This window comes from Acinonyx jubatus, chromosome F2, assembly GCF_027475565.1.
Source record: "Acinonyx jubatus isolate Ajub_Pintada_27869175 chromosome F2, VMU_Ajub_asm_v1.0, whole genome shotgun sequence".
Classification (NCBI taxonomy): Eukaryota; Metazoa; Chordata; class Mammalia; order Carnivora; family Felidae; genus Acinonyx; species Acinonyx jubatus.
In genome coordinates this window covers 36,414,348-36,439,424 of record NC_069394.1, presented here as the reverse complement: position 1 = coordinate 36,439,424, position 25,077 = coordinate 36,414,348, and the positions used below count along the sequence as shown (strand labels likewise).

General features: G+C 45.6%; 1 protein-coding gene across 7 annotated transcripts in view; it reads right to left on the bottom strand.

The window, feature by feature from the left end:
- Window positions 1-25,077, bottom strand: part of SNX31 (sorting nexin 31) — a 70,386-nt gene that overhangs the window by 27,461 nt on the left and 17,848 nt on the right. For 6 of the 7 annotated variants that reach the window (XM_027064122.2, XM_015078041.3, XM_015078040.3 and 3 more), the window contains 4 exons: window positions 10,600-10,710; window positions 6,450-6,540; window positions 5,403-5,490; window positions 1,365-1,434 (listed from right to left, as the gene is read on the bottom strand). In XM_027064122.2, coding sequence (XP_026919923.1) covers window positions 1,365-1,434; window positions 5,403-5,490; window positions 6,450-6,540; window positions 10,600-10,710 — 360 coding nt within the window. The remainder of the gene's footprint in view (window positions 1-1,364; window positions 1,435-5,402; window positions 5,491-6,449; window positions 6,541-10,599; window positions 10,711-25,077) is intronic. The other variant, XM_053208196.1, reaches the window with a different exon arrangement.

Here is a 25,077-nt window from a genome sequence, read left to right as displayed (position 1 = left end):
TAGTGTGTGTAGTGGCAGGGGGCTGGTGACGCAGGAAAACTGAGGTGGGGGGTAAATGGAGAATGTTTCACAGAGGCAGCATCTGTGACCGCCTCACCACGTAGCAGAACCTTCACCACTGAATCAGGGAAGGGAAAGGAAGCCAGGGGTGCCTGGGTGGCTCAGTCAGTTAAGTGTCCGACTTTGGCTCAGGCCATGATCTTGAGGTTCGTGGGTTCGAGCCCCGCGTCGGGCTCTGTGCTGACAGCGCAGAGCCTGGAGCCTGCTTCGGATTCTGTGTCTCCCTCTGTCTGCCCCTCCCTGGCTCATACTCTGTTTCTCTCCCAAAAATAAATAAACCTTAAAAAAATAAAATAAAAAAAAGGAGGCCAAACGCTCAATGTACTTTCTGGGGGTTAGGCCAGGACCACCAACGTAATCTGCAGGGCCTAATGCAAAATGAAAATGTGAGGTCTCTTGTTCCCAAATTAAGGATCAAGATGGCAACAGCCAAATATTAAACAATTGTGGGGTTCTTCTGAGCAGGCTATGTGCCCATGAAGCAGGCCCTGGAGGCAGGTATGCTACTCGTTGGCTCAGGTAAAAAGAAGATTATGCTAAAATGAGATGGGAACACATGTGGCTTTAGATTAGCAGGGACAACCTTTCTAGACTCAACCTTTCTAGACTCAACCTTTCTAGATTAGCAGGGACAACCCAGAAAACTCAGAGAGGTGGTTAAAATGGAGGTAGAATTTTTTTTCTTTCTAAATTCTATTTCTTAAAAAAAATTTTTTTCCTGTAGTAAACTGTATAGAGCATTTGTCGTTTTCACCACTTTTTTATTTAAAAAGTTTTTTAAATGCTTATTTATTTTTTGAGAGAGAGAGAGAGAGAGAGAGAGAGAGAGAGAGAGAGTGGGGGAGGGGCAGAGAGCGAGAGGGAGACACAGAATCCAAAGCAGGCTCCAGGCTCCGAGCTGTCAGCACAGAGACCGACATGGGGCTCGAACCCACGAACCGTGGGATCAGGACCTGAGCCAAAGTCAGACGCTTAACTGAGCCACCCAGGCGCCCCTCATTTTAACCATTTTTAAGTGTACAATTCAGTGGCACTAAAAACATTCATAAAGTTGTGTAACCATGAACACTCTTATACCTACTTTTTTAGCATCCCTGACATCCCTAGCAAAAATTCTGTACCCATTAAACAGTAACTCCCTGCCACCTAGCCCCTAATAACTTCTATTGTACTTTCTGTCTCTGTGAATTTGCCTATTCTAGTTATGGAGGTAGAATTCTTAACTATCACAATTTTTTTTTAATGGTTTCTGTCCCAAATGGTCAATAACACATGGTGTTTTGAGAGTCCTTGGTCACCCTTACCTGCATATGGATCAAATCTACGGCTGCTGTGCAGTCCATCAGCATGGAGTCGAGGGATGGGTCCATGTACCTGCGTAATTCAGGAGCATTAAGTTCATTCATATGACACGGCCGATGGGCACACCTGGGAGCACATGCTCTCTGAGGTGGTGGCCCCCTATGCTTTAAACGAGCCCCCACTGGGGCACCTGGGTGGCTTGGTTGGGTGAGCATCTGACTTCAGCTCAGGTCATGATCTCACGGTTCATGAGTTTGAGCCCCACGTTGGACTCTCTGCTGTCAGCACTGAGCCTGCTTTGGGATCTTCTGTCCCCCTCTCTCTCTGCCCCTCCCCCCTCCTCTCTCAAAAATAAATAAACATTGGGGCGCCTGGGTGGCTCAGTCGGTTAAGCGTCCGACTTCGGCTCAGGTCACGATCTCACGGTCTGTGAGTTCGAGCCCCGCGTCGGGCTCTGTGCTGACTGCTCAGAGCCTGGAGCCTGTTTCGGATTCTGTGTCTCCCTCTCTCTCTGACCCTCCCCCGTTCATGCTCTGTCTCTCTCTGTCTCAAAAATAAATAAACGTTAAAAAAAAGTTTGAAAAAAAATAATAAACATTAAAAAAATATTTAAACGAGTCCCCCTTTCTAACAGCCCTCTACTCACCTAGCTTTTTCTGTCTCCTACTTTCTTTACACTGTAAGCTCTTGTCTGGTGGGCTCTGAGAGTAAGGTGCCAAACAATAAAGCTGTGGGAGAATGGCCCACGGCCCTGTTCACACTCGCCCCACTGTCGGGCCCCAAGTGCGCATGCCCTTTCCCCACCCCATAGTACCTGGTGTCACCGTTGCCCCAAACCCACACCTGCATCACCACCCTGTACCCAGGCTGCTCTCATCTGTTGCCCGAACTGCTCCCTTTGTCAGGCCCTCTGCGTCAGCCCCGTCCCCTCAATCCCAGGCTCTGCGTTCTAACCTGAGGGCTCTTTCTTGAGTAGCCTGTGGACTGTTGTGGTCCCAGGAGTTAGATCATTCATCTTGCTCCCTTCCACGGCCCGGCCCGTCAGGGGACACCTAGCTTTCATTTCCAGCTCCGTCTCTTACCCACCTTCCTCTGTCGCACTCGACATCCAACCGTGTTTTCTCTCCTTTCCTCTGCCTGGAAGACCAGTGCCCTTACCAGCTTCCGTCCCTGCCTCATCTGCCTCTCCTGGGCTCCTCGTGTTCCCCCTCTAGTCCCCACTCCCCACGGTTTCCACTTCATCCTCTATGCTTCCTTAGCACTCCAAAGTCATCCTGACCACTGCTCTCATCAAGTTGATCTTAGCGCCAGGTACATAGGGGCTGTGTCCTATTTGGAGTTGCCACTCTGCAAAGTGACTTGCAAACAGCAGGGCTCCGTGTCTATCTAATGGGCCCAGAATCGCCAGGCTAAACTGAAATCATACTTCCTGTATGAGCACAGGAGCTGCTAAGAATTGATAGAAACGGTCCGGAAAGGGTGCACCACAGCTGGTCTAAACCAATCTGAGGGCAGAGGTAAGCCGAATCACTGCACTTACGAGAGTGTGGTTAAGAGACCAATGGGATTGGCATGGACTAGGAAAGGATGAAAATGGTACTTGAAGGTCACCTTCCTCCTGGGGGGCGGGGAGAAGCAGGCGCAGTTATGTCCGATTTAGCTCATTTGCCCACGCGGCGTAGGCACCCTGTTCTCCGTGACTGACAATAGCAACTGTTGCATCCGAGCTAGAGAGCCCCCGGACCCAGCCCACACTTGGGGCTCTGAGAGGCCAGGGCAGCCTCCCTCTGGTCTAGAAGGAACTGTACCATAATTGGAGAGGTGCACCAGAGAATTCACAGACAGAAAAATCCCTAAAACTCTGGCTAATGTTTGCTGGAATGCCTTACCTGCTGGGAATCCCACAGCTCCCGGCAGCCAAGCTGGCCTCCCTGCTCCCACTCAGACTTTTCCGGACAGATGACCAGGTCCCTTCAGGATCCTACTCCAGGCTCTTCCCCTCGAGTGACCTGACCCTCAGCTCTAACAGCTGGAGTGGGGGCCTCCTTCCTTCCCAGTTCCCATTAGCAAAGGCCATCTGCCTGGATCCGAGATGCTGGTGTGTGAGTGACATTTTATCTTACACTGATGATCTACTATATACCTATTTTTTTTTAAGTTGTATTTATTTATTTTGAGAGAGCAAGAGAAAGCGTGAGCACAGGAGGGGCAGAGAGAGAGGGAGGGAGAGAATCCCAAGCAGGCTCTGTACTGTCCGTGCAGAGCCCAACATCGGGTTCGATCTCAAGAACCACCAGATCATGACCTGAGCTGAAACCAAGAGTCAGAAGTTTAACCGACTGAGCCACCCAGGTGCCCATAGAATATACCTATTTAATGAAGACCTGGGCAAAACCCAATTACCAATTAAGGCTTCAAGGTAAGGGGCAGAGTCCTCAGGTCTCCTTTGATCTCAAGTTCTCTGGAGAGTCCATGAGCAAAGCAGTCTAAGCCCCGGGGATTCCTGCTGTTATTGTTATTATAATTATTATTATCTTCAATATAACAGTAAGAAACAAGACCAAAATTTGTTGAGCATGTGGGATTACTTTATTTAACCCTCACACTAATCATATGAGCTAGACTCCTGTTATTATTCCCATTTTACTGAGGCTTAGTGAGCTTGAGTAACTTGGCTAAGGTTATTCAGCTACCCAGTGAGTTGGTTGGGATTTAGACTCACATACTCTGACCCTAGGAATGACCATGCTCAGCCACTTGTTACACCAATCAGCTTCTAGAAGAACAGCTACTCTAGAAACACCTAGATGGAATTGCTGAGGGTTTTTCCTTTTTGCCTTTTTAGGGTTCCATCCCACAGATTTTGACAGTTTCTCAGAATACTTTTGAATAGCAGTAGATGAACTTCTAGCCCTGCCAGGAATGTCCTTCCAAAATTCAAAACCACAGACTGGCGCTGTAAACAGGGCATCATGAGGTCAAGATAACTACTATTCCTAGATTACAAAATGCCTTTCTTTAATACTCTCTGTGCTCCGATTACAGAATAGCTGGGCTGGGAGAGAGTAAACCAAAGAAGCAACCCAATACAGCCATGGTAATAAACACTGGAGACTACAGATTATAGGACATATGTGGGGCGGGGTGGGGTGGGAGAAGTGTCCTGCTTCTTGTTATTTTCTGTTCGTTCGCTTTCCGTAGGGCTTCTTGTTTCTGGGGGAAAGGATAGTATTTTCTGCAAGGTGTTCAGTCAGTCTATGAACATGGCTGGCCCTGGTTTATACGCATTTGTTATTGGAATCCTTTAAGAATGTAAGCCAGGGGCGCCTGGGTGGCGCAGTCGGTTAAGCGTCCGACTCCAGCCAGGTCACGATCTCGCGGTCCGGGAGTTCGAGCCCCGGGTCAGGCTCTGGGCTGATGGCTCGGAGCCTGGAGCCTGTTTCCGATTCTGTGTCTCCCTCTCTCTCTGCCCCTCCCCCGTTCATGCTCTGTCTCTCTCTGTCCCCAAAAAATAAACGTTGAAAAAAAAAAATTGAAAAAAAAAAAGAATGTAAGCCAAATACTTAAGAGTTCAAATTCACTGCAAGTTGTCTGAGTCCACCCTTTGCCTTTAGGGAACACCACAGTGCAACAGATGAATTGCACCTATTTGTAATCATCAATAAATTCCTTCAATTAGTACAGTTGATAATCCATTCCAAAGCAAGCCCATGACCTGCCATTTCTCATAATCCCTGCTTTGATTCCCACCCCAACAGCACTTGCTTTTCAAGACTTACCTTCAGGGCCACCATCCTCGTGACAATATCCCTCAAGTACTTACTGGAGACCAGTGGGAGTTATCTTCAACATCCCATTCTTTAGGACAAATATTCTGGTTCATTCCCCACTCTCCCTTCTTTATTGCTTTCCTCTCAACCTTCCGCAAGCTCCTGGTCCCTCTCTAGCGGTTAGGTGGTGAGCTGATCCGGTGAGACCGACAAAATCTCAACGGGAACCGAAAACATCCTCAAATACCTACCATCACCGCAAACGCTTACCACTTCCGGAGTCCAACCTTGCAGTTTTCCATTCCAGCACTTCTGAGACTCACATAAGGGAGTTCAAAGTCCGCCAGTTTTTTCATGACTAGAGAAAGGGGAAAGGGAGTCTTCCTGGTTGAAACGGCACAAACAGTTTACATACAGAGGCTTCGAAATGAGAAAACAAAGCGTTGCCATTGGAAAGAATAAAATCACCCTGATCACATTCTCTCGCATTTGTATGTAATTTTTAACTTTCCGAAATTCATCCAAATGATAAATAGCATTTCACCCTCATAAAACAGCAGCACCGTTCGTAGGGGGTACTTTCCACTGCAATATAGATGAAGAAACCGAGGTCCAGAGAGGTCTAGTGCCTTCGCCAGCACACCACAGATCTTAGTGGTGAAGCCAACACACAAACCCCTTAACTTCCCACTCAAAACCACTTCCCTGCAGCTTCTTGAGAACATGTGTAAGTGGCATTCAGATAATTGATACCATTTCACAACTAAATAGCTTGTAATACCTAGAAACGCACTGCAGAGGAAAGCAAAAGCCATGTGGACCACACTGTCGTCTTTCACTAACTCCTTACGTTTTTTAAGAATCTGAGAACTTATTTATGGCATCCACATTTTATAGCAAACATTCCTTAATGAGGAGAAGCGATAGCGTGATGGGATGTCCTGACATCCGAAGTCCAGCACTCCAGAGGGAGGCCGGGGCGTGGCTGGTGGCCAGCAGCCAGGCCATAAGGGTAAAGGTGAGACAGACATTAGGACTGGGACCAGGGCAGGCACAAGAGCAAGTGCAGTTACTGGTAAGGGCCTGACATCTTGCTCTGGTCCATGCTAGCTTTCTGGAGTGCCTCATCCCCAGCTCACCCTGAACACAGACACAACCGCCCATCCCCCAACTTCTGATCCAGGGACTACTGAGAACAGTAGTAGGGACCATGCATCGCCCCTGCTCGGCGGTATCTCCTGCATCCCCTGGGCTGAGCACGTGCCCACGCCTGCCCAACCCCATCTCCCGGCTGCCCTGCGTTCCTTCTTTCCTTACCAGAGAGCTTGCCCTCTTTGCGAAACCGAATGAGAAAGAGGCCAAAGTAGCCCAAGAGCTCCTGACACAGTCCAATTTTGTGTGACACCACCTTGAGAAATAAACAAAGACAAGAAAAGGGTGGGGGAGTGGGGGGGGGGGGGGAATTGGGAGAGTGTCCGCCATGCTTACCATGATATGCAGAATTTGAAATTGCCTGTAGGGGCGCCTGGGTGGCTCAGTCGGTTGGGCGTCCGACTTCGGCTCAGGTCGTGATCTCGCGGTCCGTGAGTTCGAGCCCCGCATCGGGCTCTGGGCTGACAGCTCAGAGCCTGGAGCCTGTCTCAGATTCTGTGTCTCCCCCTCTCTCTGACCCTCCCCTGCTCATGCTCTGTCTCTCTCTGTCTCAAAAATAAATAAATGTTAAAAAAAAAAAAAAATTGCCTCTAAACATCAATAGAAAGTGCTTTAATGGGCTGCAGACATTAAAAGGAATCTTTTCCAGGGGCGCCTGGGTGGCTCAGTCGGTTGAGCGGCTCAGATCAAGATCTCGTGGTTTTGCAGGTTCAAGACCCGCACTGGGCTCTGTGCTGGCAGCTCAGAACCTGCTTAGGATTCTGTCTCCCTCTCTCTCTCTCTGCCCCTCCCCCATGTACGCTCGCTCTTGAAAATAAACAAAAACTTTAAAAACAAGGGAATCTTTTCTGAATCTAAAAATGATAACATTGATTTTAGAAAATTTACAAATCAAAAAAATTAGAGTGACGAAAATAAAAATCAGCTGCAACACTATGGACATGAACCTGGCCTCCGCTGAGGCTGATTGCCCCACCTGGGACAGGGATGTATCTCCCAGATAGTTTGGTCGTTATAATCCACCGGAGGGCAGCAGCCATTCTCCACGAACATCTGTCCTTCTGTGATACCTGCCCCTGGGGCCCTCACCCCAATTTACCTTCCTGCGGGCTGGATTCTCAGAGAAGGGACGTTTCCCGCCAACTGGCTGCCATAGAAAAGTGTACAAGCTACTGGCCACCTTTGCCCGCCCCCCGCCCCGGCCCCCTTCTGTCTGGCGCCTCCTGTGACGGTCAAGTCTAATTTACATGCCATTTGCTCAGCGCAACCTCGGATCCCAGGCACAGGGTGCTCTCCTTTCCTATTCCTTCCTGACCTTTACATCAAACGGCTTTCATTTCAACACCCACGGTTTCATTTCTACCAGCGGGTCATGAGGCTGTAACGTCATAATGTTTTATATTCACGCACCTTTCCTTAGCAGGAATGTCCATGCTACCACAGATTCTCCCCTTCCTCACCCACCCCTGCCCCCCACTTAAGCCTGGGCTGCAGTGTGACTTCTTTGCTTGCACGCTCTGAATTCACTAGATCACCTCTGCAACACTCGAGGATTTCACCTCCACAGCCAGGGGTGTGAGCTGATGCTTTAACCATGGCTCCGGGTTCTCAAGGTGGCAGTCGTACAAACACCAGGCTCCAAGGGGCACTTTTCTTGTCACAGATCTGTAAATTGCCTCATGAGGCAGTCTTACTAGGTGCATGATATGAGTGGGTGTGCTCGGCATGGCTTTGAAAATAAGGAAGGGCCTGGGAATGTTTTACGACATTCACTCAAGGCGCATCCCCGTTCGCCTGCTTCCTATCTCACCCTTCCCCATGCCCTTGCAGACACCCCACACCAAACACAGCGCCCCTGTGTGTGCAAGGGTGAGTGTGTGCTGGTAAGTAACAGATTGCAAAGACATCTTTTCCTAGAGGATGAGCCACGTCCCTTCAGACTGATAACTCTCTTCTGGGATCCATTCAGGGAAAACAGCAAGCTTACATGCTAGGGCAGATAAAGGAGTAGGGAAAAGAATGGAGAAGGCTTTTTCATTTATAAGGACATAAACACACATACCTTCTTTCGAGAGGAGTAAGCATGGACAAAAAAGAGACACAATGATATTGTCTTCTTAGCAAACGTTAAGGAGATTTCAAAACATAAGCACCATCAGTAAAACCACGTTAGCACAAATGTGTAAAACCCCCAAAAGAGATTTTATCTTGTTGCTCGTCCTTAAGAAACCCAGCAGGATGGCAGGGAGGTGGAGGGTGGAGGAAAGTATGCTTGAGGAGATGTAAACAATGATTTTTTTTAAGGTTTTTGGGGGGTTGGGGAAAGAGAGAACAAGAGGAGAAGGGGCGGGGGGGGGGGGGTCGGGCAGAGGATCCAAAGCAGGCTCTGGGCTGACAGCAGAGAGCCTGACGCAGGGCTTGAACCCATGAACCATGAGATCACGACCAGGGCTGAAGTCGGACACTTCACCGAGTCACCCAGGCCCCCCCCCCCACCACAAAAATGATTCTCAATTACAAAATTTAAATTATATTTTTATGCAAGCTGGAGAATCTCCCAGCCCCTGGAAGAGAAGTCACATGTCTGCCTGGCCAACTGCTCACTTTGGTACCTGCTCACCTCCAGGTAAACTTATTTGATGCTAATGATGTCAGTGTCTGGGGTTTGAATGTCTCACAAGTCAGTGTGATTAGAACGGGGAAGGTGTAATTGTCTGAGATCACGAACGTACATTGTTAAACTTCTGCTCCTTGTTACGAGAGAAACTGGGGAAAAGAGTTGGTATTGTGGAACCATAGACTTACTGCCCTCCTCCTTCGCTATGTCAGCCTCCCACTGTGCAGGTCCTGGGAAGGCAATTTACGGAACCATGTTTTTGTGTTTGGGGGGCTTTGGGGGATAAATCCCCTGAGGCATTAAGCAGCAAGGGCCTTTGATGCTTTTTTAGAGATATCACTCTGGAAGCCAGGATAGAAGGTTGGCAAGACTGGAAGCAGGGACTAGTTTGGAGGCTGCTATCGAAATCTAGCTGAGAAATGAGGGCTCGAACGAGGATAAGGATGGAGAGGAGGAAATGGGGAGACAGGAATTATCAGGAGAAAGACTTGGGGCACAAGATTAGTAGGATTTGGGGGTCAGGGGGTGACGGAGGGGGACCCTAGGGTAACTTCTCAATGGATGGCCTCAGCAATGAGGTGGCTGCAGATCTCATTCAACGAGGCCAGCAATACAGGAGCCAAAAAAGGTTGTGTGCAGTGACTTTCCTAGGAAGGAAGGTCAAAAATGATCACTCTTGGGCAGAGCAAAGACCCCAGAGAAGGGATGTTTCCTAGCCTGGGGACAAAACTGCTCTTTGGAGGCCAGGAGGGCATGGGCCTTCTTGAACCTCCAGGCTGGAAAGAGGAGCCGTGTTTCAGGGAGGAGGCTCCCCCACCCCATGGTCTCAGGTAAAGGTGGGCTTGAGGGCTGGGAGCCCCACAGGGATGGCTCATTTCCTACCTAGAAGGTGTCAGGTACCATGTCCCCAGTGCAAGAACATTCTGTCCTTGGGAAGGCCCCTAGAAACTTTCTCACTTCCACCTGTTTACAAGTTTATATTTTCCGGCACCTACTTCTCTAGAGGATTAGAACTAACACCCTCCAAAGAAAAAGGACCTGGGAGCAGTATGCGGGTGTGAGAAGCTGGTGTTCCCTTGAAACCCAGGGTAGGGAGGAAAGGCCCCAGGGACAGAGCTGGTATTAGCCACATCTAAAGACGGGGCGGACAGTCTCTGTGTCTTGTCTTCAGAGTCCTCACAGAACCAACTTAAACTCAGGTCTGGCCCTCTGGATGCAGAATTAGACCTGCTGGAGTTTTGGTTTCCTGTGGGACAGGAGGGACAATTACTCCAGCCTTCGAGAAATCACTCTGCCAGAACCTGTCACCAGCCTACCTGGATACAGCCTGTTTCAGACTCATCTGGACTCCACTCCCCTTCCTGCTCCCAACCATGAGGGCATCCCATAATAAAGCACTTGGCATATCTCCAGGGCACATCTTTGGTTGAGTCCCAGAAAACTGACAGCCGTATTAGGAAGGGCCTAAAAGATGTCTGGGAAGTTGATGCCCACGGGAGAGAAAGATGCCCGGGAGGATAAGTTGTAGCTCAGATTCCTTGGTCAGTCTCCCAGAAAATCCAGCCTCTCTACAGATACATCATCCAGAGTAAAATGATAGGCAGGAAGCTTCTGGAAGGTAACCTTATCCTAGTCCCTGCCCTCAAACAGAATGATTCCTGAATTCAGTTCTGGAGCTGGAGTTGAGACAAAGTTTACCTCTAGAACTCTTTCAGCAGTATCTGATGTTAGAATTTCGATTTGAATATTCCTTCCATCAGGCAGAAATATATCCAGAGCCGCTGTCTTGATCGTGATGCTAAATGTGTCCTGCAAGCAAAGGGAAAGCACAGTGAGCCCCCCAAGTCCCTTCAATGGGGTACACGGAGCAGGAAAAGTCAGTAGCTTCCTCTACCTGGACCCTCAGGGCATACATTACCCGGAAACACACAGAGTTGACTGCAGAGATTTGGGGGATGGTGTTTTGATGGATGTGTTGGGGTGAGGAGGGGTGTGGAGGGGCCGAGACAAAGCAATGACATGCCGCTTGAATAATTTTCAAATAAACAACAAGGCATCCATTTTAGGAAAAAAAAAAAAGCTTTTGATAAAATCATCCACTTGACCGTGGGGAATCTCAGATTTTAATTTTCACTTTGAATATTTCCAGGTATCCCTAAAAGTCCCATAAAAGTCTTCTGAATGGAGGCGCCTGGGGGGCTCAGTTGGTTAAGCATCTGACTCTTGATTTCGGCTCAGGTCACGATCTCATGGTTTGTGGGTTTGAGCCTCGCATTGGGCTCTTCACTGACAGTGTGGAACCTGCTTGGAATTCCCTCTCTCTCCCTCTCTCTCTGCCCCTCCCTTGCTCACTCACTCTGTCTCAAAATAAACAAATAAACTTTAAAAAAATTAAAAAAAAAAGTCTTCTGAATGAAGAAGAATGTCACTATCAGGTGAATAAGCATCCACCTGAGGGCCAGCACTCCCAGCTCAGCCCTACTTTGCTAACATTTATGCATTCTGCAAGGGGATACCTATGTGCTAGAGACTACTGCAAATCTGGGGACCTGTGAAGCTCTTGGATGAAATGTTCTGGAATGTCAAGGACAGGCTAGAGACACTGGAAAGGCTTCAGAGTGGAGGAAAGTGTGAAGCTGGAGTTGATGTTCAGTGACCACAGAGCGGGGGACCCCAGGGGGAGGCACGGCCAGTGGCCGCTCAGCTGAGCCTCGCAGGGCAGTTGCATCTGGCAGAAGGCTGTTTTCAGCATCTCCCAAATGGGATGCTGTTGGTCCGCAGGACTGCCTCATCTCTGGGAGGCTGATTCAGGTCAGAGCCTCTCTCATCCCAACTCTACAACAGGATTAAACCCGAATGCACCAACACATTCACTGTAGGCAAGGAGCTCACTTCTCTCCTAGGCATTGAGAATGGCAGTGGTTACATATTCTCCTGGGGAGAACGGAGACAAGAGTCACTCAAATCATTTTCTGTGTCCTAAGGCTACTATACAAGTCAGAATATTAGTAATACAGAGGGGTGGAGGGTAATCTCTTCTTAGTGCCAAGACAATGTGCACCCAGCCTAGGTTTCCGCCTTCCTGGTACCAGGCGGGGAGAGAAGAACCAAATGACCAATTGTAAGATTGTTTGCAGATCACAGAATTGGGCTCAGGCAAGCTGACCAAGTGGGGCCTTTCCCCTCAACAGGCAACACCTCCCTTTTCCTCACCCTCCCTACATCCACAGATAACATTTCAGGTTTTACAGGCTCCTGGGAGACTCAGCACAACTGCATTGCCCAGGTACCTCAGCCGGCCAGTTACATTAGCGACAGGCTCATTTTTCTTAATTTTGTTATCAAAGGGCAAGCTTTGTCTTTAAATTTTAACGACCCACCTGCCTCCCCCGCCCGCCGCCGCCCGCCATGTGTTATAATTACTAAGTTTCTATGATTCTGAATCTAAACACTTTAGAAGAGGAAATCTGCTATTTTCCAAATTCAAAGGGTTGCCCCCCCCCATGTTTATGAATATCTACACATTTAGGCAGCATGTATACATAGTATATCATTTATGAATAAATATGCATATATTTATTATGTACAAATATATTGATAACGCGTGATACTCATAATTGTGCTCTGTGCCAACGGCTTCACATAGGGTAACTCATCTAACTCTCGTAGCAATGCCTTGAGACAAATACGCATATTAATCCCCCTTCGTCAGATGAGTAAAAGTTCACGAAGGTTAAATAACTTGCCAGAGGACACATTGCTAGGGAATGGCAGAGGCAGGATTCCAGACCAGCTCCACGTGACTCTAGGCCTGGGATCTAAATAAGGGACCCAAAAATTCCCAACAATAGGCCTCCCATCCAGCACTGCTATGGCGTCCCCTGAATGCCTGTGCTGAGACCCTCACCTCCAGTGTGATGGGATGCGCAGAAGGGGCCTTTGGGAAGTGATTAGAGCTGGACGAGGTTGTGTCCCTCGCGATGGAACTACTGCCCTTTTGAGAAGGGACAGCAGAGGGCCTGTTCTCTTTCCATGTGTACACAAAGAGGACACAGATTTCTCATAGTTCCAGGAATTTCTATGAAGCCGCCCTGCATTTTATAATGTCCGATATAAATGGAATAACTCTAGCACTTTTTTGACTCTCAAAGTGTCCAAATTTGGATAAGTTCATGACTACCATGTCGCCACCCTCTACACCAGCATGAGGTACCATGGTATGCTGCCTCCCTCCGCATGCAATAGGTTTCTGTCTGTGTGACAGGAATTTGTCACTTTTCAAACAGTCCTGTGGCTCCTCCCTGTCAGAACTGGGCTCTGAATCAGCAAACGCGGATCCTCTTACCAGGTTTTTCCTCCAAGAGTCTGGTGCCAGGACCGTCCGCTTCGCGGCATCCTTTGAGAATCACTCCAAGTTCTTCTACAAAATGTCAGAACCCCTGGTTTCCCTGCACCACAGCACAGGCCCTGAGCTCCCACACAACCTCAGGCCACACTTCCGTCACCTCTGTTTCCAGGGGACCTTTGGAAGATTTCCCTAGTTCCCCTGCAGTCATGATAACTGATTGATGATGAAACACAGCAGGGTCCCCAAGACTCCATATTTAGCTGAGATACAGGTAGTCAGGGGTAATGGGCTCCCCCAGAATAATTGCTGCAAACAGTCCCTTTCTAGGAATACCTTTGCTTAGATGTTGGTTCTTGTGTTCTGGGGCCTATAATCACAAACATCCCTTACCTCAGGGGAAAAACACTCACAAAATGAATGAAAAGAATTTTATTGCTTTTTGGTAAGATTCTAAAGGAAAGCCTAGCATTAATTTTTATTACCACAGTGCAACTCCCAACTCAGACCAAACTGCAGACTGGTAAGATAGCTAAATTACATAAACAGCTAAAATGAAATAAATGCATACCTTTATTAAATTCCTCCACAAAAGTGAGAAAGATTGGATTGGGAGAGCAGGTCAGATTATAGATGGCCCTGAAGTCAGACACTTGAGGATTTTATTAAAAAGGCAGGGTCGCCTGGGTGGCTCAGTCGGTTAAGCCACCGACTTCAGCTCAGGTCACGATCTCGCCGTCCGTGAGTTCGAGCCCTGCGTCGGGCTCTGGGCTGATGGCTCAGAGCCTGGAGCCTGCTTCTGATTCTGTGTCTCCCTCTCTCTCTGACCCTCCCCCGTTCATGCTCTGTCTCTCTCTGTCTCAAAAATAAATAAACGTTAAAAAAAAAATTTTTTTTTAAGGCAAAAGGAAGGGGGCACCTGGGTGGCTAAGTCGGTTGAGCATCCAACTTCGGCTCAGGTCATGATCTCGCAGTTAGTGAGTTTGAGCCCCACATCGGGCTCGCTGCTGTCAGCACAGAGCCTACTTCAGATCCTCTATACCCCCAACCCCACCCCCCCACCCATCCCCTGCTTGTGTTCTCTCTCTCTCAAAAATAAATAAACCTTTAAAAAAAAAAAAAGGCAGAAGAAAGCAGAAGGATGGAAACGGAGTGATGGAAAGATTTTGTCTGGTAGTGTGGTGAAAATGGGCAGGAAGAGAGACTGGAGGGTAGGGAACACTCAGAGTTGGCCGCAGTAATCTGCTCACAGGTACCAAGGGACTTGGCTGGAGCATGTGAAGAAATGGGTTCCAAGCCCAACTGCTACACCTGCCCCATGTGACCTTATGTAAACCTGGAGAGGCTATTTGCTCCCTGTATTCCTCATTCCTTCTGCTCTAAAATAAGGACGGTAATAGTGCCCACCTCGCAGGGCTGCAGTCAAGATTCAAGGAAGCAACATGTGGAAATTGGAATGGCACTCGCTGCAAACACTCAAATGGCAGCTGTGTTGTTCTGTTATTGTTAGGAGAAATGAGGAGGAAGTTACGTACCTTTGATTAAAAGTAGTGCCAACGGATAAGATATAAAGGATTCAAGAAAATACTCAGGAAGATATTTTAACATTCACATCGAAGCAAGGAACGTCTGAGTTGGGTCAATTTTACATCTTACACAATCTCTTGACTCTATCTACTTTTCTTCTCCGCTGCCAGCCCCTTAGACCCAACTCACACCTCTTCTCCCTCGGCTCCTGTGATGGCCTCCTTGCTTCCATTCTTACCCTACTACAAAGCACTCGCCACATGGAGCCAGAGAGATATTTTAAAATGCAAATCTAAAAATGTCCTTCCCTCGCGTAAAACGCTCCAACGTCCTTGCGTTGTTCACAGAGGGCGGCTATGCTCGCCACTATACGACCCACGCTGGCCTTACACTGCCCACAGGACACTCCAGGGAAAAACACAATTTCTCTCTACTCACACCGCTTCTGACACTATCTGGAGTTAGGACAGACCCCACAGGTTAAGGGCTCCGTGCCACAAGACTTCCTCTCCCCGGTTTCAGGTGGCAGTCGCAAATCTAGGCCTCCCACACTTCTGGCCAACTGGCTAGAAATCAGGAGTGCCCACAACACCCTCCTCAGGATTGGTAGTTTTCTAGAATGGCTCACAGAATGCAGGAAAGCTCCTTTTACCTACTATTGCCCACTTATTAGAAAGGAAACGACCCACAACCAGCCAAATGGAGGAGGTGCCTAGGGCAAGGTATGTGGAAAGGAGCACAGAGCTTCCATGCCCTTTCCAGGCACACCGAGCATGTTCACCAGCTCCCAAGCTCTCTAAACCCCACAGTTTAGGGACTTTTATGGAGACTTTATCACATAGGCTTTATCACGTGTGATTATTAACTCAATTTCCCTGTGCTTCTCCCCTGTAGACCAGGGGGTGGGGCTCTAATCCCAACCCTGTAACTATGCTTTCCAGCAATCCCCATCTTGAAGCTGCCTAGGAGCCCCCAGCCACCAGTCTTCTCATTAGCGCGCAACAAGACACAGGGATCTTTCCAGAGATTCGAGAGGCTTATAATATCGGAAGCTTTGTGTAAGGCACTCCGATTACCCCCAACACTCAAGAAATTACAAAGGTTTCGGGACGCCTAGGTGGCTCAGTCGATTAAGCATCTGACTCTTGATTTTGGCTCAGGTCATGATCTCACGGTTGGTGAGATCAAGCCCCACGTCGGGCTCTGTGCTGTCAGCACACTGGGAAGATGAATCCCCATAATATTTGGCTTTGAAAACCATAGGGGCCTAACTTCATGAGTTCTTATCACCCATGGGGCTTTTAACACTTGAAACTTTACAAATCAGCGGGCTTGGCTCTGGGGGAGTCAGAGGATGATGGAAACTAAATCCTGGCCCTTAAAGAAACAGCATAATATACTGCCCTGCTGAGATACAGCACAGAAGCGGCGTTTGAAAAACACCTGGGTGTACGGGAGAGAGATGTGTTTGTTAATCTTCATGCCTGCACTGGAGGGGCAGGGGTCTTTGGGAGACTTGTCCAAGAAACAAAGAGGCTGGTAGGCACCATTTCCCTTCCCTCTCCCCAGCCAAGATACACGGACACCTGCAGGAATAAGCACAGCACAAATACTCTCCACCTAGCTTACTAGCAGCATGCCTCCCCACATTCTCCTGCAGACCTGCCCCCTCCACCCTGACCTCCTCCTGAAGCAGACCAGCACAAACCTTTCTAACACTGTGCACCCCGTCCCCGTGTTCTCCTGTAGACTCACACTTTCCAGCACACTCTCAGTAGTCCATTCCAAGCGGCACACCAAGCATGGCAGTGTGCAACCACCCCTGACAAGGGTCAGCACCATCTCAATTTGAGCCCCCCCCCCCCCAAGTTGCACTGCAGTCCCAGTAGCGCGATGGTGGCAGACAACGGGCCCTGACTGCAGATCCTGCCCACCAATGAAAGCTCTCAGGGGACAATTGCAGGGAGAATGCTCTGCAGTCTTGTGCCACCACAGCTCTGGCAAGTGCTTGGCCTGCGCCAACTGAAGCCCAAGGCGACCCCAGACTGGCCCAGTAACAACACAGAGATCAAACCCTGCCCACAACAGGCAAAGAGAGCCATTACAGACAACCGTACTGAAGGCTAACGTGGCTCAGCCACAACAGTAGGGTGCACATAACACACAAGAGATATCCCTGACGCACGAGGTTCAGGTGAACAGGGAACATTGCACTGCAGAGCACTACAGGCCCTCTTCTTCATAATGCCACTACTTTTGAGAGCAGACGTAGTTGACTTTCTGAACACATGGAAACAGGCCCCGAGAGTTCACAAAATGAAGAGACAGAGGGAAATGTCCCGAATGAAACAGACAAGGACAAAATCACATCCAGAGAGCTAAAAGAAATAGAGGTAAGTAAAATGCCCTAGGACAGGTAAAGTATTACAGGCATTACAAGTAAAATGTATTACAAGTGAAACGGTAGGACCATTTAAAGTAATGGTCCTAAAGATACTCAATGGACTTGAGAAAAGCATGGAGGACCACAGTAAGACCCTTGACAAGGAGCGAGAAAATGTACAAAAGAACCAACTCAATAACTGAAATTAAAAATACTCTAGAGGAAATAAACAGTAGACTAGAGGAAGCAAAAGAATGGATCAGTGACCTGGAGGACAGAGTAATGGAAAGCAATCAAGCTGAACAGGAAAGAGAGAAAATATAATAAAAAATGAAAATAGATTAAGGGAACTCAGCATATCATCAAGCATAATAACATTCGCATTATAGGGATCCCAGAAGGAGGAGAGAGTAAAAAGGGGCAGAAAAATTATTTGAAGAAATAATAGCTGAAAACTTCCCAAATATGGGGAAGGAAACAGACATCCAGATGTGGAGGCACAGAGAAACCCCAACAAAAATCAACCCAAGGAGGTCCACACCAAGACACGTAGTAATTAAAATTAAAAAGTAGTGATAAAGAGAGAATTTTAAAGGCAGCCAGAGAAGAGAAGATAGTTACATAAAAGGGAAACCCCATAAGGCTATCAGCTGATTTTTCAGCAGAAACTTTACAGGCCAGAAGGGAGTGGCATAATGTATTATTAGTGCTGAAATGGAAACATCTGCGACCAAGAATACTCTATCTAGCAAGGCTATCATTTAGAATAGAAGAAGAGAGAGTTTTTCAGACAAGCAAAAGTTAAAGGAACTCATGACCATTAAACCAGCCTGAAAAGAAATGTTAAAGGGGACTCTTTGAGTGGAAACAGAAGACCACAAGCAGAAATGATAAAACTAGGAAGCACAAAAGCAGTAAAATTAACTATATTTATAAAAATAAGTCAATGGACTCACAAACTAAAAGCATGTGAAATATGACACCATATACCTAAAATGTGGAAGACAGAGGAGTAACAATTTAGTGCTTTTAGAATGGGTTCAAACTTAAACAACCATTAATTTAACATAGACTGCTACATGTGTAAGATGTTATATAGGAACATAATGGTAACCACAATTTAAAAGCTAGCAATAGGCAAAAAATAAAGAAAAAGGAGGCCAACTATATCACTAAAGAAGGTCAGTAAACTAGGAGAAACTAAGAGAAGAAAGAACAGAGAAGAACTACAAAAACAACCATAACACAAGTAACAAAATAGCAGTCAGTATATAGCTATCAATAATGACTTTGAATGTAAATGGATTAAATGCTCCAATCAAATGATATGATAGATATGATATGATATGATATGATAAGATAGAATATGATAGAATGATAGAATGGATAAAAAAAACAAGACCCATCTATGCTGCCTATAAGAGACTCATTTCAGACCTAAAGACACGTACAGATTGAAAATGAAGGGACAGGGGCGCCTGGGTGGCTCAGTCGGTTGGGCAGCCGACTTCGGCTCAGGTCATGATCTCGTGGTCCATGAGTTCGAGCCCCGCGTCGGGCTCTGTGCTGACGGCTCAGAGCCTGGAGCCTGTTTCGGATTCTGTGTCTCCTTCTCTCTGACCCTCCCCCGTTCATGCTCTGTCTCTCTCTGTCTCAAAAATAAATAAACGTTAAAAAAAATTAAAAAAAAAAAGAAAATGAAGGGACAGAGATACATTATCATGCAAATGGAAGTGAAAAGAAAGCTGGGGTAACAATACTTATACGAGACAAAACAAATTAAAACAAAGACTGTGACAAGAGACAAAGAAGGACACTACACAATCATAAAGAGAACAACAAGAAGATATAGCAAGTGTAAATACTTATGCCCCCAACATGAAAACACCCAAATACATGAAGTAGCTAATAACAAACATAAAGGAAGCAATTGATAGTAATACAATAATAGTAGGGGACTTTCATACCTTATTTACATGAATCGATAGGATTATGTAAACAGAAAATCAATAAGGAAACAGTGCCTTTGAATGACACATTGGATCCAATGGATCTAGCAGATATATTCAAAATATTCCATCCTAAAACAGCAGAATACACATTGTTTTCAAGTGCACATGGAACATTCTCTAGAATAGGTGACATGTTAGGCCACAAAAGAGGTCCCAACAAATTCAAAATGATCAAAGTCATACCATGCATCTTTTCCAACCACAATCCTGTGAAACTAGAAACCAACCACAAGAAAAAAACCTGAAAAGAATACAAACACATGGAGACTAAATAACATGCTACTAAACAATGAGTGGTTCAACCAGGAAATCAAAGATGAAAACAAAAAAATACATGGAGACAAATGAAAATGAAAATTCAATAGTCCAAAATCTTTGGGATACAGAAAAAGCTGTTCTAAGAGGAAAGTTTATAGCCATACAGGTCTCCCTCAAGAAACAAGAAAAATCTCAATAAACAACCTAACCATTACACCTAACGGATCTAGAAAAAGAACAAAACCCAAAACCCAAAAGCAGTGGAAGAAAGGAAGTAATAAAGTTTACAGCAGAAATAAATGAAATGGAAACTCAAAAAAAAAATTTGATAGAAAAGATCAATGAAACCAGAAGCTGGTTCTTTCAAAGATCAATAAAATTGATAAATCTTTAGCCAGACTCAGAGAGAGAAGACAGACTCAAAATCAGAAATGAAATAGGGAAAATAACCAACATCACAGAAATACAAAGAATTATAAGAGAATAGTAGGAAAAATCATATGCCAACAAATTTGACAACCTAGAAGAAATAGATAAATTGCTAGAAACATATAACTTCCCAAAACTGAATCAGGAAGAAAGAAAATTTGAACAGACTGATTACCATTAATGAAACTGAATCAGTAAACAAACCAAGAAACAAAAAAAAGCCCTCCCCCAAACCAAAAATCCAGGGCCAGATGACTTCATAGACAAATTCTGCCAAATAGTTAAAGAAGAGTTAATACCTATTCTTCTCAAACTAATCCAAAAAATAGAAGAGGAAGGAAAGCTTTCAACTTCATTCAATGAGGCCAGCATTACCCTGATACTAAAACCAGATAAAGACTCCACTAAAAAAGAAAACAATATCCCTGACGAACACAGAGGCAAAAAATCCTCAACAAAATATTAGCAAACCAAATTCAACAATACATTAAAAAAAATCATTCATCACAGTCAAGTGGAATTTATTCCTGGGATGCAGGGGTGGTTCAATATTAGCAAATCATCCAATGTGATACATTACATCAATAAGAGGATAAAAAAAATGATCGTTTCAACAGGTGCATAAAAGGCATTTGACAAAGTACAACACCCATGCATGATAAAAACTCTCAACAAAGTAGGTTTAGAGGAAACACACCTCAACGTAATAAAGACCACATAAGAAAAACCCATAGCAAACATCATACTCAATGGTGAAAAACTGAGAGCTTTTCCTCTAAGATCAGAAACAAAACAAGGATGTACACTATTGTTTAACATAGTACTGGAAGTCCTAGTTACAGCAATCACACAAGCGGAAGGAATAAAAGGCATCCAAATTGGTAAGGAAGAAGTAAAACTTTGACTATTTGTAGATGGCACATTGCTAAACAGAGGAAACCCAAAAGACTCCATGAAAAAACTACCCAAACTGACAAATTTTCAGCAAGGTCACAGGATACGAGATCAATATACAGAAATCCACTCTATTTCTATACGCTAATAATGAAGTAGCTGAAAGAGAAATGAAGAAAGCAGTTCCATTTACAATTGCACCAAAAAAATAACAAAATACCAAGGAATAAATTTAACCAAGGAGGTGAAAGACCTATATTCTGAAAACTATAAAACACTGATGAAAGAAGTTGAAGATGACACAAATGGAAAGATATTCCATGCTCATGTACTGAAAGAACAAATACTGTTAAAATGTCCATAGTACCTAAAGCAATATACTGATTTAATGTAACCCCTATCAAAATACCGACAGCATTTTTCACAGAACTAGAACAAAAATCCTAAAATTTCTGTCTTTTCAAAAAATTTTAAATGTTTATTTATTTTTGAGAGACAGAGCACGAGCAGGGGAGGGGCAGAGGGAGAGGGAGACCCAGAATCCAAAGCAGGGCTCCATCCAGGCTCTGAGCTGTCAGCACTGAGTCCAACGCGGGGCTCAAACTCATGAGCTGTGAGATCATGACCTGAGCCGAAGTTGGACGCTTAACAGACTGAGCCACCCAGGTGCCTCCAAAATCCTAAAATTTCTATGGAACCACAAAAGACCCCAAATAGCCAAAGCTATCCAGAGAAGAAGAACAAAGCTGGAGATATCACTATTCCAGATTTCAAGATATACTATAAAGCTGTAGTAATCAAAACAGTACAATATTGGCCCCAAAACAGACACATAGATCAAAGGAATGCACTAAAGAGCCCAGAAAATAAAACCACAGTTATACGGTCAATAATCTTTAACAAAAGAGGCAAGAATATGCAATGGAAAAAAGTCTCTTTAACAAATGGTTTTGGGAAAACTGGAAAGCTACATGTAAAAGAATGAAGTTGGACCACACACAAAAATAAACTCAAAATGGATTAAGGACCTAAATATGAGACCTGAAACCATAAAAATATACATATACACAAAATACACAAAAACGTCATTGGTATTTTGATAGGGATTACATTAAATCTATAGATTGCTTCAGACAGTATGGATATTTTAACAATTTATTTTCTTCCAGTACATGAGCACGGAATATCCTTGTATTTGTTTATGACGTCTTTAGTATCTTTCACCAGTGTTTTATAGTTTTCAGAGCACAGGTCTTTCACCTCCTTAGTTAAGTTTATTCCTAGGTATTTTATTACGTTTTGGTTCAAGGACCACCCGACTCTTTGCCATTGGTTAGAATCAGACACACTAGGGGTGCCTGGGTGGCTCAGTCAGTTGAGTGTCCGACTTCAGCTCAGGTCATGATCTCACGGTTCGTGAGTTCGAGCCCCACGTCGGGCTCTGTGCTGACGGCCTGGAGCCTGCCTCAGATTCTCTGGAGCCTGCCTCAGAGCCTGGAGCCTGCTTAGGATTCTGTGTCTCCCTCTCTCTCTGCCCCACCCCCACTTGTGCTCTCTGTCTCTGTCTCTGAAAAATAAATAAATGTTAGAATCAGACACACTGGTGGCCACTGGCCCACAATCTCCCTCCTTTTCTCCAACATGTCTACCAGTTGCCTCAGCCAACAGGGTTCTGATTCACACTCTCCTTCAACTTCTCCACTTTCCCCAAGACTCTAACCACATTTACCTCCTTCCTCATTCCCACCGGTTGACCTCACCTTCTACAAGTCATAGAAGAAACATCAAGAGGGGGCTCACTCTACTTCTAATCACACACCTTGGACTGTGCCTGTAGTCATGCCCAGTGTCTCTCCTTGCCTCACATTCAGTGTGAGAGGTGTCCTTCCTCCGCTCAAGCCCAGTCTGTGTTGGGTCCTCCTTCCTTTAGTACTTGGTGCCATTCATTATTGAGGCCAACCCCACCCACTCCCATTTTCAAACTCCTTCTCTAGTGGTTACTCCCCACTAGCAGGCAAACCCACTCAAGTCTCTTTGATCTTTTTTTTTTTTTTCTCATCTATTTATTTTAGAGAGAGAGAGCATGTGAGTGGGGGAGAGGAGCAGAGGGAAAGAGAGAAAGAATATTAAGCAGGCTCCACACTCAGCACAGAGCCCAACTTGGCCTCTATCCCACAACTGTGGGATCATGACCTGAACCGAAATCAGTCCAACCGGAGTTGGACATTCAACTGACTGGGCCACCGCCCAGGCACCCCATGTCCCTGTCATCTTAAACAGAAACACAGAGACTCTGGGTGGATCACCACCAAGAAAAAAAAAGGGGGGGGAGGGTTTCCCATGGGAGAAATATCTCTTTTCAGGACTTCCATGGGCTTTGAAAGAGTCATATGTTTAAAGAAAACTAAGTATTTTTTTTTCTTTTACATGATGCCATTTTAACTCCAGGAAAAATAAGAGTTTTCAAGAAAGTAAAAGTAATCATGAACATTACTTGTTCAGTAGTAAGAAATCGGTACATGTTATAGGGATCAAAATGCTAAGAATTTAATTTTTTTTAAAGAGTTTCATAACAAAATTGGGGTGAAGGGAATGGAAGAAGGTGATATAAGAAAGCGGCAATCCTCACCCTTCATCACAGTCAGCAGATTATGTCTACAAGTTGAAGCACAAGAGAAAGTTAGAGATGTATCTCATTAACCCCCAGGTTTTTAAATACCTGAAGAAAAAACTAAAAGATTTGAAAGTCACTGCTTCTGAAGAGCAGGAGAAGCTTATGTTCTTCTAATCTGTTTTAGTGCCATTTTACTTTGGAAACCACAAGCACATTTTGCTTTGATTAAAGAAAAATGAACATGTTATGACAATATGGCAAAGAGGAGAAATGATGGCAGTAAGAAACCTTCATATTATGAGATACAAGCAAGTGCACAACAGGTGACACGTTTTAGATTCGGAGTGGTGACCAAGAGGAATTTGGCTCTCTTTGTGGTATTTGAATTTTGCCAGAACATATATAATTAATAAAATGTAAGAGCAATACAAAACCACAATCAGAGGGGGAAAGGCCAACTTCGTGGATTTGGGATGTAAAAAATAAAACCTTACCTAGGCTGTCATCTTGATCTAGGGTGGATCAGGAATCAAAATACACAGTTCATGCTGCAAAATCAAATGCACTTGTCTTTAAGAAACGTCGCAATCCTCTAATACCATGGGCTCCCTCAACATCCTTCAAAACCCTTTCTAATTCTTTTCTTTTTTTTTTTTTTTTAATTTTTTTTTTCAATGTTTATTTATTTTTGGGACAGAGAGAGACAGAGCATGAACGGGGGAGGGGCAGAGAGAGAGGGAGACACAGAATCGGAAACAGGCTCCAGGCTCTGAGCTATCAGCCCAGAGCCTGACGCGGGGCTCAAACTCACGGACCGCGAGATAGTGACCTGGCTGAAGTCGGACGCTTAACCGACTGCGCCACCCAGGCGCCCCTCTAATTCTTTTCAAATTGAATTTAACAACTTGTGAATGTTTTGAATTTTTCCAAGAAGATCCATCAGTGTGTTTTATTGGTATTCTGCTCTGAGGCAGAAGAATGGTAGCCATGGTCCTTATTCCTGAGGTTTCTTACCCAAGAAAATCCACATTGGGATTGCCAAGCTCTTACTTTCCATCACACTTAATAATGGGCTATAATCGTTGCACTGTAAGGGAAACATTCTTAAGAGGAAATGGGGGAAGAGTCACTTCCCCGGTCCCCCCGAACAAAACCAGAGTGATCTAAACTTCCTGAGTAAGTTGCCCCTAACTTCCAAGGCACACAACGCTACTCCAGATACCTTCTCTGTCTTCTTTTTCTCACACATGTTGTTCACACAGGCCATAGAACACTGCAGTTTAAGAATCAGGAACCTAAAAATGTCTTTAGTCTAAAGACTTCAATTTTGCCTTTTCAAAATTGCCTTGATCTCCAAGGCGACCACAGGGCAAAAACAGAAAACGGAGGAAGTCAGGGGAGTCCAGACACACAAAACAAGAGGGACATGGTTAGGGGCAGGGCTGGGTAGGCTACTGCCACTCTAGAAATTTCTCATAACACCAATAGAGCAGGGGCTTTGGATCCAGCTTCCCTGGGTTCAGATCCCAGCTCCTTCACTTCTGAGATATGTGCCCTTGGCCAAGTTAGCTAACCTGAAAAAGAGATACTAACAGCACCTCCCTCAGCAAGTTGTAGAGGATAAATGAGACAGTGCACATTAAGCACCAGGTCTTGCCCAGATTAAATCACTCTGTAGAGGGAAATCCCTCTTGTTTTTCCAGCCTGCATCTGA